The 15,872-nt window shown below is 43.3% G+C and overlaps 1 protein-coding gene across 5 annotated transcripts in view; it reads right to left on the reverse strand.

Annotated features, from left to right (window-relative positions):
* The window catches only part of CACNB2 (calcium voltage-gated channel auxiliary subunit beta 2), a 382,138-nt gene extending 377,978 nt beyond the window's left edge, over nucleotides 1-4,160 (reverse strand). For 2 of the 5 annotated variants that reach the window (XM_065582998.1, XM_042857489.2), the window contains exon 1: nucleotides 3,784-4,124. In XM_065582998.1, the coding sequence (XP_065439070.1) occupies nucleotides 3,784-3,891 (108 nt within the window). In that variant the 5' untranslated portion in view covers nucleotides 3,892-4,124. Of the gene's footprint in view, nucleotides 1-3,783 lie in introns of all 5 variants that reach the window. The other 3 variants (XM_005308116.5, XM_005308118.5, XM_005308117.5) reach the window with 3 other exon arrangements.
* Between the last annotated feature and the right edge of the window lie 11,712 nt (nucleotides 4,161-15,872).

Here is a 15,872-nt window from a genome sequence, read left to right on the forward strand (position 1 = left end):
CCTCATTTAATACGAGGCACTGTAGTTCACCCATCTTATTATTTAGACTTCTAGCCTTGGTATATAAGCACTTTAACAACTTGTCACTTTTTAGCTGCCTGCCATTATATAATGTAATTGTATGGGACTTTTTTCATTTGACTGTTTCTCATAAGATCCTACCTGTATTTTCTCATCTTCCATCCTCTCCTCCTTATTAGGACATAGGGAATCTCCATTTATAGATTGGAGACCTAAACTTTTATCTAAAATCTTATCTACACTAGGATCAGAGTGTGCTAGTTATTACTATGTTTAATATTTATTTTAAAGTAGCACTCACCCAGAGGTCCCAGTCAGAATCAGAGCCCCATTATGCTAGGTGCTGTGCAAACACAAACAAAGACATAACACGCTATTTGGGACAGGGACTAGCAGGTTTCAAGCATAATTTCCTTGATCAATGCCTCCAAGGACTTTATTTTGTTTGCAAACCATGTTGGAAAACCATAATATAAAAATCTTGCGACAGATTAACTACAGAGGATGTTGGTGGCTCAACAATATGGAAACAAACGATTAAGTATAAGTGTTCCTCAAAATTGCTATAACATGGTTTGGCCAGCCTTTGTTGATCCACGATACGGAACATGATATATAACCAAAATAAAAAAAAATATGCCTAGCATAGGTAAAATCCTAAAATAGGACACAGTTTTAAACCTGGTTACAAAGTTTGGTCACATCCATACAGGCTAAGCTAAGCTGTAGAATGATATTTTCTGAAGTCATCATTCCTGGAAGTAACACTCCTGAAAGTACTTCAAGGAGTGACATTGCTGCATAAAACTTGAACGGTTCTCCTGACCTCACCGCTGGGAATATTGGCATGGAATACTTCTAGCAGTATCACAAAACATGATAGCCCCAAGTACCTTAAATGTGTGGGTAAATGGGCATTACTAGAATATATGTACTACAGTAAGTGATGGATCACATACCCTATATTCAGCCTCTTTCTCACTGTGACTACTCATAATAGCATCAAGTTTTTACTGTATTAATTTTTCAGAAATAATGGAACAAAAGGATAATGGTCTCTCAATACAATAAAATGCTAAAGAATTAATTGAATGTTACTATTCAGACAAAGGGGTGTTCTATTCCAATAATGTTATTTCTTTGCTATAAAAGGATTACATATGATTAGGATACGTGTCTAAAGGCGATGAGACTGTTTTGTCTGATGGACTTTGGTACAGAGAAGTGCAATTTGCTCCTTGCATTTACTAAAAAGCTTCACTATCTTTACCACACACACAAAAAGCCACCATTTGTGTTCTAGCCATTCAGAAACCAATTATATAAAACAGAATACAAGTACTGTACTGAACCTGAGAGACAAATAATGCAGGAGAGATTCTTTTGTGCCTAGTTAAGACCACAGATAAGAATGAATTTTGTGACCAATAATGGTCATTTGTCCACATCAGAAAACCACTACAGAATTTGGTACAGTTGTCAGTCTCTGCTCAGGGTAGGGCAGAAAGCAGAAGTTTTTGTAGGTTAGGAATTAGGTGCCAGGACGCCACTGTGTGGGAAGGCTTGCAAAGCATATGCCCACACTGCTATATTTCTAACTGTAGTTTCAGAAGTAGGGCCCTACCAAATTCACGGTCCATTTTGGTCAACTTCATGGTCAGAGGATTTTAAAAATTTTAAGTTTCGTTATTTCAGCTATTTAAATCTGAAATTTCACGGTATTGTAATTTTAGGGCTCCTGACCCAAAAAGGAGTTTTGGGGGGGTCACAAGGTTATTGTAGAGGAGGTTGTGGTATTGCCACCCTTACTTCTGTGCTACTGCTGGCAGGGCGCTGCCTTCAGATATGGGCACCCGGCCAATAGCCACTGCTCTCCAGCTGCCCAGCTCTGAAGTCAGCACAGAAGTAAAGGTGGCAATACCACGACCCCCCTAAAATAACCTTGTGACCCCCTTGCAACTTCCTTTTTGGTCAGGACCCCCAATTTGAGAAACGCTGGTCTCCCCCGTGAAATCAGTATAGTATAAAGTAAAGGCACACAAGAGACCACATTTCATGGGGGGATACCAGATTTCACGGTCCATGATGCGTTTTTCATGTCCGTGAATTTGGTAGGGCCCTATTCATAAGCAAAAAGAAAAAAAATACACTCTCTTTTCTTTTCTTCTTTTTTTAAACATGAACTGGTTTCTCAATAGCTCAATTGTTATTTGTTTTTAGTGATCTTCAATAAAGGTCAATTTGACAGACTGACACCATTTTCATGTGACAACATTTCTAATCCAACATTTTTGTGATACTAATGGACCACCTTTTCAACTAAAATAAAGGATCAGAAACAGTTTTGACAATAACAACAAAAAGGTATCACCCCAAAGAGAACTGGAGTGTTCATTATTTCAAATGCACACAATCAGATATGTGCACACACTGGGTTTAAAAATAGCAAAATGAATCTATGCAGACATGTATGGTAAAGCTAAGAGAGATATTAGACAACATTAACATACTAAACCAAAGCTTTATCTCAAAATGCAAGATCTTCAATAGATGTGTTAACCTCCATTGCTCTATCTCAAACATGCACACTCGCCGACCTGTATACAATATATATTATACTTTAACAGCATCCTTGGGGGGACAAGATGGTGCATGACCCAGCTTCCTAATTTTATTCTAGAAGCTAGAATCTGTAAGGTCGGGAACACCTTTAGCCCAGCCGAAGTCCTTACTCCTGCTGCTTTATATGGTATAAATTCTGTCTTCCCCTATAAAGCGGGGTTCCTAATCTATGGACACATATTGGATGTGAGGGGGGAGACAGGCTGTAGAGTAATATTGTAAGCAACATGTATATCATAAGAACATAAGAACGGCCGTACTGGGTCAGACCAAAGGTCCATCTAGCCCAGTATCCTGTCTACCGACAATGGCCAATGCCAGGTGCCCCAGAGGGAGTGAACCTAACAGGTAATGATCAAGTGATCTCTCTCCTGCCATCCATCTCCACCCTCTGACAAACAGAGGCTAGGGACACCATTCCTTACCCATCCTGGCTAATAGCCATTCATGGATTTAACCTCCATGAATTTATCCAGTTCTCTTTTAAACGCTGTTATAGTCCTAGCCTTCACAACCTCGCACCAGATACAACAGGTTGTTAGAGATGGGGAAACAACCCTTTGCTTTAGAAAGGAAGGCACTGAACAGAGTCATAGTAATGTGTTCTTACATTCATCTACATTGATTTACAAAATATCTATTTCACTGAACACTTCCTTGCATGAATATGTTTTAATTAAATTACATTTAAAGGGGGGGGGAACGGATCTCAGATCTCTTCTAAGAGCTATCAAACTTCCCTTCTAAATGGGAATTGAAGTTAGAGGGTAAGGAATTTGGGAAATCCAGCTGTTCCCCTCCCAATCTCGTTGAGGCTTTTCTATTAGCTCAGAAGGGTTGGGACATCCGACGGCTCAAACCGTTTCTTTGCAGCGAGGACTCTGTTTCGAGGGTGAGGATGGATGTTCTAGTCAAGACGGCCACTCTTAGGAGCTAGGGATTACCTTTGCAGATTTGTCCCTACGGGAACGGGGGCGAGTGACTCCCCCTCCCCCAGAGCTGCCCCTGCCCCTTATTAGTGCAGGGTCCTGATGGGGGGGAGGAAGATAGAAGCCAGAGACTAGCTGAAGGGAGCCGGCAGACACCAAAGGCACAGCCAGGGACCCCAGGCCCGGAGAAGCCCCTCGCCCCACCAGGTACCTGCGCTGCTGTTGCGGCGGGTGGGGGGTTGTCCAGCAGCTCCATCTGCAGCTCCTGCGCCGCCGTCGCCGGAGTGGGAGGCGATTTGGACATGTCGCTTTGGACCATTGGAGAAAAGTACCAGCCGGCTTCGCCCCACGCAAGCCCCGCAGTGAATCAGTGCAGAGCCCCGCGCCGGCACCGCCCGCTGCCGCTGCTTGCCCGGGGAGCTCCCTCAGCGCCGTGCCATCGCGAAGCCTTCAACGCCTGGCTGGGAGCAGGAAGAGGCGGCGGCCGCCGGGCGGGAGCGAAGGGAGGGAGGGTCCCTGGGACTCCGCGCGGCTGCCCTGCTCGCCTCGCCCGAGCTGCTGCTGGAGACTGGAGCGCGGGGAGCGGGCACCGCCGCCGCCAGGCGGAGGGGGAGGAGACGGGGAGGCGCGCTGGGAAGAGGGAAAGCGGCAATGACCGTCTCCCCCCACGCGAGCTCCCCAGCAAGGGGCGAGCCGCGCCGAGCGGCCGGGGGAGGCTGGCTGCAAACGCGGCGTCCGGCGGGGCAATCACTGACCCCCTCCCAGCAAAGTTTCTCCCGACGGGCGGGAGGGTGGGGCGTTAACGCTGAGGCAGGTTGGTAAGGGCTGGATGCAGCCCAGTCCCCGCCACACCCAGCCACATCTGTCACCTCCCAAAGGCCAGAGACTCTCTAAAGTGGTTGCAAAGCGGGGGCAAACTCCGGCTGCGGGACAGAGGCAGCACCTCGCTGCGACCGGGGCTTCCTTTTATGGGCATTGCTGGTATTTATGAAGTGCAGCCCCTGTGCCCCACACGGCACAGGACGTGGGTGCCCCTGTTCCAAAGAGTTTGCGGTCTAAAGACACGACTGTTGACAAAAGGGGGGGGGGAAAGGATGCAATTTAAAACATTCCTTATATTTCCATCCTCTCTAAATGACAGCACAGCTCACTTCCGAAACGCCACTGGACCCAAAGGTCGAGTTTCCTTTGCTGTATGTCACAACTTTTAAAACGTGGCCATTGCTGGATTCGTGGGGGGAGTGACCGCAGTATCCCGGGTTCCCCCAATCTCCTGTTTAACATTATCCACAAACATGTTCCCTCTATTTAATGATGAATACAAATGACCAAATACATTTTCAATGTTTTGTATCCAGGCAGCTCGTGAAGCACAGTATGTCCTCCTCCTTTCCCCCACCAACTAAACTTCTACATATCTCAGCAGACCTGGATGATGATGCAGGACTCTTGTTGGCATAGTCCATCTCTAGCCAGCTATACAGTTGAAAGTACGGAAAAGGAAGATCAGGGAGTACTGGCTGTTTGTAGGTGATAGAAACTACAGGAAGATAACTCCTTCTCCACAGTGATACTGATTTTAAGAGGCAACTGGCATCCCAGGCCATGTATACACTAGAAAATTTCGCCACTAGAACTTTTGCCAGCTTGCAGCCATCATCATTGCTATGCCTGTACACACCTGGCTGCTTTTGCTGGTGCTGTGCATCCTCACTGCCAGAGGTTGTGTCTGGCATGTCAAAGTTCAGGGCAACTGCAGCTGCATTCCCCCTCCATGGTCTACCAACGGCACCCACTCTATGCTTCCAGTTCTGTTACCTCTCCTGCATTTCTCTCCCTCAATTTTTTCCAGGTCCCACAATTCCTACATCACCTTCACTGTGATATTTCCAGCAATCCAGACTGCCTAAACAGGCCAACATCTGTGCTTCACTTTCTTGCCAAAGGCTCACAAATAGTGAATTGCCAGCAGGTATAACTTACTACACAGCCCTTTATAAGCAAGTACATTTATTCTTAAAATGAAAGCATTATAAAGGAAACATTAAAAACAGTAAGTGAACCTACATGCATATTAATAAGCTTACACACCCCGCTCTCCCGCCCCCCGACAACTCCACAAGGACTCTGCTCTGGTAGGAGTCAGTCCTTCAAACTCTACCAAGGGGGCTTTCTATAGTTACAAGTTCATAACAGCCTCAGCTCAGAACAAGCACAGCCACAAATAGTTCAGTCTTTTATACATCTTGGGCCTTTGATCTTCACACTCTAGGAACAGTTAATCAGCAGGTAATGGGTTTCTCCTTCGTGTGTAGCTTCAAAAGCCTGGGTTTTTGCATAACCCAAGGTGGGAATTTGCATTCACCTCCCCCTAAAAATTCCCCGGGTGGACACTCAAATACTGTTTGTCCCAAAAGTCCATTCTTGTCTGGCACTTTGTTCAGTATAGTCCTTTGAAATTCATAACACTTCCCAGGATTCACAACCCAGCCACCCACTAGAGAAATTGCGTGCAGTTCTAGCCCACAACAACACATAACTTTTGCATTTAATACAATGGACTCCAAAGATACTTAAACTTAATTCAGTAAGATTGTTCAATTGTAGGAAATTGCCATATTTGTCACAAGATAGAAGACATGGTACACTGTGGCTAAGCATCCCCATGTCCCCTGAGGCACAGTCCACCTCAATGCCTTGTGGGCCTTTTAATTCCCTGGATGCAGTGCTGATATCCCACAATGCACTGCATCCAGGGAATTATGAGAGCCCATGATTCCCTTTCCTCCATCCCATAATTTTTGTGTTTTTTTTAAAGTTCACACAAGTCACTTTTCTCGCCCTGCCATCTCACCAGCAGAAACATGGATGCTACATACGTCAGAGGATGGGGAAAGGAAAAGATTTGGAGTGGGACAACCTATATACCAATAACACACATTAACCCTATCAGGGTTGACCAGGTTTCTCACTATAGTGGTGCTGGAATCACCAAGATGAATAAAATTATTGGTGATTTAATTTGTATGACACTTCTTATGGACACTTGTGTATGACACTTCTTATGGACCAACTCCGAATTTTATGTCTGCCATGACAATGGTTGATGTCTGCAACCCCCTGCAGTAATCCGTGCATGAGGCTGGCCATACTCTGGATCCAGCTTTTGGGACAGAAGTGGAGATTGGAGGGATAGAAATGACTGGTGTCATGTGCCAGCCATTGTCTCATGTGATTTGAGATTTGGGGTATATCTATCCTGACTGGATGAGTGATCTTTTTTGATGGAACTAGTGAGGTTCCAGACAGACAACACAATGGATAAGGTGTCAGTGGCACTGGAAAGATTGCAAAAGTGTGGGGGCGGCTGGTCAACGTTGGCCTGGCCACTCCTCAGTCATGACAGAGGGGTAGCTGGGCCAAATTTGAATCAGTGCCACTGTGATGTGGTGTATGGAGGTGCAATGCCACTCAAAAGTGGCCTGACTGCCCTGCTGCCTTGATGAAGGAGCAACTGAGCCCACCATCATGCTGCCCAGCTTTTTTCAGGGCCAAGGTAGGGCCTGGATCCCTTATTGTGCCCCTGCCAATTGGAGGTTTTCAAAAGTGGGGGTTGTAATGAAATGCTAAACTGTATACTGTTCAGCCACTTATTTAAATGAACCACAGACATACCTGCATAGCATTAATGGATCTTATGATGAACACATCTGGTGTGTATAAGCAAGCTCTGTGACCAGTCCATAACTGATGCAGAAGTACATGACATGGTGTCAGAAGTAAACTAAGAACAGAAACAGAAGGAAAACAGCAACAAAGGTTGCAGATGGAAGGAAAACAGCAACAAAGACCGCAAGATCTAGCAACATGCCACTCTTCAATGCCCCGGAGAACTTCAGCTTTGACAAATCTTTGCAATGGACAGACTGGAAGCATATTTTGCAAGATTTTGAATTGCAAACAAACTCCACAGAGAAGCTGGAGATATACAAGTATCTTCTTTAATTTATGTTATAGGGAAGCAGGCAGAGAATATCTTTAAATCCCTTGACCTTACTGAAAACAGCCACAAAAATGACCCTGAAAGGGTTCTGACTATGTTTGGTGCATACTTTATACATCAGAGAAATGTGGTTTATGAAAGAGCATGTTTCTATCACAAAATTCAACAACCAGGGAAAATGACCAGCCAGAGATGCATGGTGTAATAAATGCATGAAATGTGGACATTTTGCAGTTGTTTGCCACACTAAAGCAGTCAGGGAGTTGACTGATATTACTGACAATCAAGAGTCATTGTTTTGGGGATCAATAGCATGTGAAGCTACAGAACCTGCTTGGAAAGTAAAATTTAATATTCATGGCAAGACTACTGACTTTAAAATTGACTCAGGAGTTGACATCACAGTCATCTCAGAAGGGGCCAATCACATTCAGTCCCCACCCCCTCCAGAGTGGAAATCACCTGACACAACTCTGATGATCCCAGCAGATATTCTGAACTGTATGGGCCAGTTCACTATACAGAAACAACTTATAAAGACAAAAGATGTGCATTCAAAGTACATGTGATCACAGGATCAAAGCCTAACAACCTTCTCAGCTGCAGCGTGGCAGCCATGATGAGCCTAATGAGAAAGGTGGAAGAACTCGATGGAGGATTCGATGGTATTGGACTTTTGAAAGGAGATCCAGTACAAATCAGCTTAAGAAACAATACTGAACCATGTACAAACACTCCTAACAGAGAGACCTTGGAAGAGACTAGCTGCAGTTTTATGAGAATTCAGAGGACATAATTACTTAGTCATAGTGGAATATTTTTCCAGGTATATAGAAATAATGTACATGAAGGACATAACATGTCACAATGTTATTGAGAAACTGAAGTGCACTTTTGCTCACTTCTGTATTCCAGAACAACTAGTGACAGACAACAGACCACAATTAACTGTGGCAGAATTGAATTCATTCTGAACAAAATATGATTTTGATCATATTACTAGCAGCTTACATTACCCACAAGTGAATGGAGAGGCTGTGAGAGCAGTACAGACAGCCAAGAAAATCCTACAGCAGGAAGATCCATTCTTTGCTCTTGAGTTACAGATCAACACCAATAGTTACTACTGGATATAGTCCAGAACAAATCCTGATGCTAAGACAACTCAGAACTGCTGTTCCAACTTTGGAAAAGAATCTATTTGCAAAGTGTCCAGATGTGAAAAAGAGTAGCCAGATTGGATAAAAGGACAAAAAAAGCCTATGAACGCTTTTATAGCAGATACCACTCAGAGAACTGCTGGATCTAGAACCTGGTGACCACGTATGTATCCAACTGGACAAAGAAAAAGAAGGACCACTCCAGCTCTCCTAAAGGAAAAATAATTCAGCATCCAGATCACATGTGATCAAGACCAACGGGAGGTTCAACAGAAATAATTGACATCAACAGTTTGTTCCTCAGAAAGAACAATCAACAGAGCAAACGCTACAGGTGGCGGATGTAGAACACAAAGAAGATGACTCAAAGATTCCAAACTGACCACAGCCAGTCATTGCAACTAATGGACAGCCATATCACCAAGTTGTTACACGTTCAGGTTGCGTAATTAGAAAACAGTACAATTTAGAGACACTTAATAGACTGGTACATACTGAATTTCAAAGACTGTGTGAAAGTATAAATATTATAAATGGTAGGAATGTAGAACTTAAAGGGGGATATGTAATGGCATGCTAAATTGAATTATACTGTTCAGCCAATAGGTGGCACTGTGTGTAAAATATCTTATTTAAATACACCTCAGTCATACCTTGCAGAGTATTAAAGGATCTTACGATGAACACATCTGGTGTGTATAAGCAAGCTCTTTGACCAGTCCATATCTGGTACAAAAGTACATGATGGGGACACTGTCCCCGTTTAAAAAAATTAAGAGCAATGGCCCTTTGCCCCCCGATCTCTGGTGTCCATGAAGGTTGTTACTCCAACTGCCCACTTAAAAGATCCTATTAAATAATCAATAATGTATTTAGTTTTAGACAATGAAAAGCACCACACAAAAATGCCGAGCACCCTAAAACTTCCTTAAAATTATAGATACAATGATAACGAACCAGCAGGATGAAAATAATGATATATAGGAAATAAATCAACTCAGCTAACAAATCAAAGCAGCAGAAAAGACCTTTCACCATCCAAGAATATACCTTCAAACTTTCTCCCAATTCCTATCAAACAATTAACAATCTTGTGCCCTCCGTTATTCATACTGTGATCCCTAAACACGCTCTCTGTAGGCTTGGTCCTTAGAGGTTCCCAAATGGTTCAATGCTAGTAAAGAAGTGTCTTGCTGGGTACAGCTGCTTGTGGCATACAGATTTAAGACTGTGTTGCTTTTGCTCTATCTATGAAGGAAGTGAAGATAAGTCTCTTTGCTTCTATCGTTGCACCTGCACAGTGGAACAGTTTTGAATGATTGGGCGTTTAGTGAATCCTTACTGCATCTACGTCACTCTGGAGTCAGATTTTTCATACTGCGAAGAATATTCTTGTTACTCTGTAGAAAAAAGTTGCTGGGAGCTGAACCAAGTTGCTTATTGCAGGGGAAACAGAACAGTGGTCTCGAGGAGAAAACACTGTCATTTTGTTTCATCCAGTATTGGTCAATGAAGAAGTGAAGAGGTTGAGGTGGCTTCAAGCTACAATCTGTGAGGAAGTATAACCATTATTTGTAACACAAGTGCACAACTTAGGTATGCTGTTAGATCCTGGACTGCTTCTAGATGTTCTGGTAGTGGGTATGATCAAGAGCATTTATTTACCTATGTGCTTGGTGAGAAGAATCCATCCTTTTCTCTCCAGTGCAAACCTTGCAACAATTATCTATTCATTTTTCACTTCCAGATTAGATTTCTGCAATAGAGTTACTCCTTGAGACCACTGTGAAAATGAAGCTAGATTACCACACTCTACGTATTAAGTGGCATTTCATAGCAGAAGCATATTACACCAGTCCTCCAAGATCTACACTGGCTGCCATAGATTTTTCAGCTGCATAGAAGATGTTGGCTTTCAATAAAGCCTTTATAGGTTTGTGATTTGATTAGCAGAGAAATAGTCTCTCTCCCCCTAACATAATACTCTCGTGGAGATAAATAGAGGTGCTTGAGCTAAAGCATCTTCCCTACGAACTGGAGGTAGCTCCTGGCAGAACATTCTCTATGAGGGATTCTTGACTTTGGAAAGCTGTCTTCCCCACTGAAAGAAAGATTCTCGGAAGAATGATGCAGTGAGGAAGTTCTGACTTAATCTGGGTGAACAGTGCATGAATAATTTACTCAATTCATTTCCCCCCTTTTTTGTGTGCATTAACTGTCCAGGAACAGAACACTATAAACTTAAATTTAGTTTTTAGAATGATTCAGCAGAAAAGTTCTGCAGGTTATTTTTAGCTTGTAGCTTATTTGTTGGTAGTTCATTTCAAATATTTTATATTTGAAATCTGAGCTGTTTGATTGGACAAACTGGTCATATTTTATGCTTTAAATGGATGAACATAGTTCTCAGAATCAGATTCCCATACAAACACTTATGGGTTCTGGATTTGAAATATGGCCCCAGGACTTTTTTTTACTGGCAGTGGTGGAGCGAGTATACAGGCATGTAAAAGTAATTAAAGCCCCCTTTCCCATCCACCAAACTTCAGCCATTTTTGAGCTCTCTAACCATGCTAAAGTGGGTGCTTTCACTATTGAAGATATTTTCAGACCTTTTGATTATCTTGGATCACTTAAATAGTTTCTTTTTAAAAATTTCAAACGTGCCATGGGCTCAGGGCTGACCCAGCAAGTTCTCACACTGCAACTCCCAGCCTTGATGGAAGTTCCAGGTGTGCACTACTGCCAGAAAAAGTCCTAAGTGTTCAAAGACTTAAAGCCTTTTACATGTTTGAAGAAATAGGATTTAGAATTAACCATGTTAGTCACATGCTGTGTTTTCCTTTTTTTTAAAAAAAATCACAGAGGGCAACATTCTATGTAGGCACTTTTAAGTGTGTATATATCGGGAGCACCACACATTCAGACTCAGTAAAAGCTGGTTTAATCAGGCAAATTAGACTGCATAATCTTCATTGTGGTAGGCAATCTTTATTTCTTCTCCTCCTCTTCCACCCTGCACACACCGATCCTAGGCTGTTATTCTGCTTGATCTATCTCTCAGCCAAGTTTATCTGAAAGCTCAACATTCACTTCAAACTTCTTGCATTTCAGAATTTTATCCCTTTGCTTTTTGAATTCCACCAAAAGAGCTAGCAGCTTTTCTATTGGTCCTCTGTACAGCCATTTTTCAGATGGTGCCTGCTCTGTAGAAAACACAGGACCTCAGAAGAAGAGAAACAGAACAAGGATCTTGAGTAAAGATGTTCTCTTATTAAGATCGTAGTAAAGTGAGGATGGGGACTATACCCATCAAACACAGTAACATATGCAGCTGGTGCTAGATCACATTTGTTAGCATTTATCCTCTAGTCAGTCTCAAAATATCTTTTCTTTTGACTAACCTTTAATACTTATAGCTGCAGAATATATTTATAAATAAATTAATAGCTCTGAAAATGTACAAGTTATATAAATACAAGATCCTTTGTCCATTGTACATGGAATTAGTCCAGACAATTGTACACAGATAAACGTTTTTAAACTATGCATTATGGTATGTGTCATGAAGTCGTACTGTTACACAAAGTCTTCCAAGTTCTATTTATTAGCAAGAAAGCAAATGTTTAGTCTTAAGAAGACATGCTGTGTTAGTTTTGGTTATACAACGTTCTGTATAAAGGGAGCTGTGTGAATGCTTTCTGCTTTGTTCTGTGATTGCAGTGAATTGCTCTGTGGGAACCAGGCATGATGGGCAGAGATTCCTGAAAGAAGGGACTGCCTACATGCTGTCTGTGACTACCTCCATTCCAGGATAAGGCTGTGTGTGAAAATAAGCCAAGGCCCACTTACAATATACACAAACTCTGCACCATTGATTTTTCCTTGCTGGGAAGCCAACCTGCCAGATCCACATCTGCTACTGCTCAGCAGAGGGGCCAACCCAATTACATTCAATACATTATCTAATATTTATAATGGACAAATGTTGAGTATTCATATAAGGACATTTCTAATCTTGTGAAATGGCCAGGGCGCTAGTAGAAGACAATAACAGAAGAGACAACACTTTCAAGATTTAGTTTTTTTCAAACAACAGTTCAGGGACCATATAAAGCTAGTTTCACTCCTTCTACAAATGTATGAGAAATTTGGTGGTCATGAAAGTGAGGTACTGAAAGCACTGGCATTGTAGCAATGTACAAGAGGGTATGTCTACACTCCAATGTAAGCCTGGGTTTAAGGCAACCCCCTCACCTTGCATCTACACTGTAGTTGCGCTAACCCAGGGCTTGGACTCAGAGTCCCAGGACCCTGCAGGGCTGAGTCCAAGCTCAAGTCGAGCCAGGACCTAGGGTCTGAGCCCTATTGCTTCACAGTGTAAACATGGTGCCAGCTTGACTCAGGTCCCAGGAGTCATCCAGATGTATCCCACAGTTCCTTGGCCCAACTTCCTTAGTCCTCTCTATCCCAACAATCTGCAGTGTACTCTATTAAAAATGAAAACCACGCCCCTTTGTAAATGGCAACAGCTCAGGTCAGCATTAACCCATTCTCTTCTGATCACCAATCTGCAAGCACACTATCAGAGATCCTCCAGGGTCTGCAGTGGAGACTAAACCTATCAAGTCTTCTGCAAAGTGAACTGCTTCCTGGTCACATGAGCACAGCCAGATTTTGGTGAATCTCTGGCGTAAGGCCAGTAAAACTGTGGACTTCAGCAAAAGCACCAGGAAGGACCATGCATACCAACTATACACACCTGGCCCACGCATTCCTGCCCCCATATGGCAATTAGTTTTGAATTTTTTATGAAACAGAATAAAGGTTTTAATTTTAAACTTACCATTGCCTCTGCACTTTGGTAACTACGATGAACAAGGCTATGGCAAGAGACAGTGTGAGGACTGAAGCATCCCCTTCACAATATGTGTAGATTCACTTTAGAACTGTTACATTTTATGTCCTTGAGATTCCACATTAATTAATTCTATGCTCCCCCAGAGCTACTTTAAACAATAACCCTCTGTTTCTTGTCCTATTTCAGGACCTTCAACCTCTACCACCTGCTGTTCTTCTGGAACTCGATCCCTGGCCTGACATTCATAAGAACATAAAAACAGCCATACTCGGTCAGACCAAAGGTCTGTCTAGCCCAGTATACTGTCTTCCAGCAGTGGCTAATGCCAGGTGCCCCAGAGGGAATGAACAGAACAGGTAATAATCAAGTGATTATCACTCATTCCCAGCTTCTGGCAAGCAGAGGGTAGGGACACATCCCTGCCCATCCTGGCTAATAGCCATTGATGGACCTATTCTCCATGAATTTATCTAGGTTTTTTTAACCCTGTTACAGTCTTGGCCTTCACAAAATCCTCTAGCAAAAAGGTCTACAGGTTGACTGTGCATTGTGTAAAGAAATACTTCATTTTGTTTATTTTAAACTTGCTACCTATTAATTTCATTTGGTGACCCCTGGTTCTTGTGTTATGAGAAGGTGTAAATAACACTTCTTTATATGCAAGCTGTTCCATACCCCTAATCATTTTTGTCACCCTTTACTGAACCTTTTCTAATTCTAATATATCTTTTTTGAGATGCAATGATCACATCTGCATGCAGTGCTCAAGATGTGGGCCTACCATGGATTAATATAGAAGCAATATGATATTTTCTGTCTTATTATCTATCCCTTTCTTAATGATGCCCAACATTTATTTCTGTTTGCTTTTTTGACTACTGCTGCACATTGAGCAGATGTACCCTCATGGATCATTCCAAAAGGAAGCATTTCCATGATGAAGTTCTGGTCAATGTTCTTGAGACCAGCATGTTCAGAACCAGAAGAAGAGGGATGAAAGCCTGGAATAACAGCATGCTGAGAGGCAGGAGGAAAAGCTGAGATTCGCTGCCCGGGTGGATGACAGTGTTTCAGCAAGGGAGACACTTGCAAAGCAGTTTCTGGAACAGGAATGGTGGCTAAGGGAGGAGGAGAGAGTTCAACAGATAGGACTGTTTTAGCAACTCCTGAATATAATGGCTGCTAGAGCACTGGCTCCTGCTGCCTCCCCCATACCACAGCGATGTACCCTCAGCCCAGCAGTAGCTTGGGCAACTCCATATCGGGGCAGCGTATACATTCAGGACTGATGAGCGGCTGGGCATGGCAACTAAACACAATGCAGCCTTTTTTCTTCCACCCGTTTCTGGTGTAAATCTCCCACCCTTGCCGCCAAGTGAGGGGTAAAGGTGTAAAGAAGGGAAAGGAGAACTTCAGCCCAGGGGACATGCAGCAATAGGGGGATTGTGTTGGGTATTAATTATTTCCTGCCCTTTCTTTTTGGGTGTGTGGTTTTGTAATAGCAGCTGGCCTTCCCTAGTTTGTGTGAGTGCTTTACAGTTTTAAGACCCGATTGCAAGTAAAGCATGTTATGTTTTCAAGAAAGCTTGTTGCTATCAGTGCATCACATCATACAATCATGATTTGAGATAATAAAGTTAAAAACGTGTTAAGAAGTAATTAAGCATTATAAAGCAAACAGTATTCCTCTATTTACCTAGATACAGCAATTCAAATGTCAATAAATTCCATCTGTACAGCCTCCCACCCCGTAACCACAACCAAATTCATTTTTCATCATGTCATTCAAACTTAAATTGCATGGCAATCAAGGCTACCCCACTCACAAGCACTGCCCGCCCCCCAAAATAAATGAGCCACTTCCCCCCCGAAGCACATTTATAGAGGTACTATTCCCCCTCTTCCACTGGGTCATGCCAGTGGTGGATTATCCAATGGGCCCCAGGGCCCATGCCCAGGGGACACAGAAAAACATGGGCACCACAGCAGAAATCTGCCACATAGTGGCAGAAGCTTGGAGCTCTGGCAGAAGTTGCAGGGCAGACAGGGCCCCAGCGCCCGACCCCAGTCCCTGGCAGAAGTGCAGGGTGGTGGGGGAAGCCCCAGTGCCTGGACCCTCCACTGCGGCCCCAGCACTGACAGAGCTCTCGCTCCCTGCTGTGGCCTCAGGGCTGGAGGAACTCTCAATCCCCTCTGTGGCCCTGGGGCCATGGTTGGGGGATATAGCTTCTCCAGTTTTGGGACTGCCAGGGTTGGGGGTGGAAAAGAATGAACAG

Source organism: Chrysemys picta, chromosome 2, assembly GCF_011386835.1.
Source record: "Chrysemys picta bellii isolate R12L10 chromosome 2, ASM1138683v2, whole genome shotgun sequence".
In the NCBI taxonomy this organism is placed as follows: Eukaryota; Metazoa; Chordata; order Testudines; family Emydidae; genus Chrysemys; species Chrysemys picta.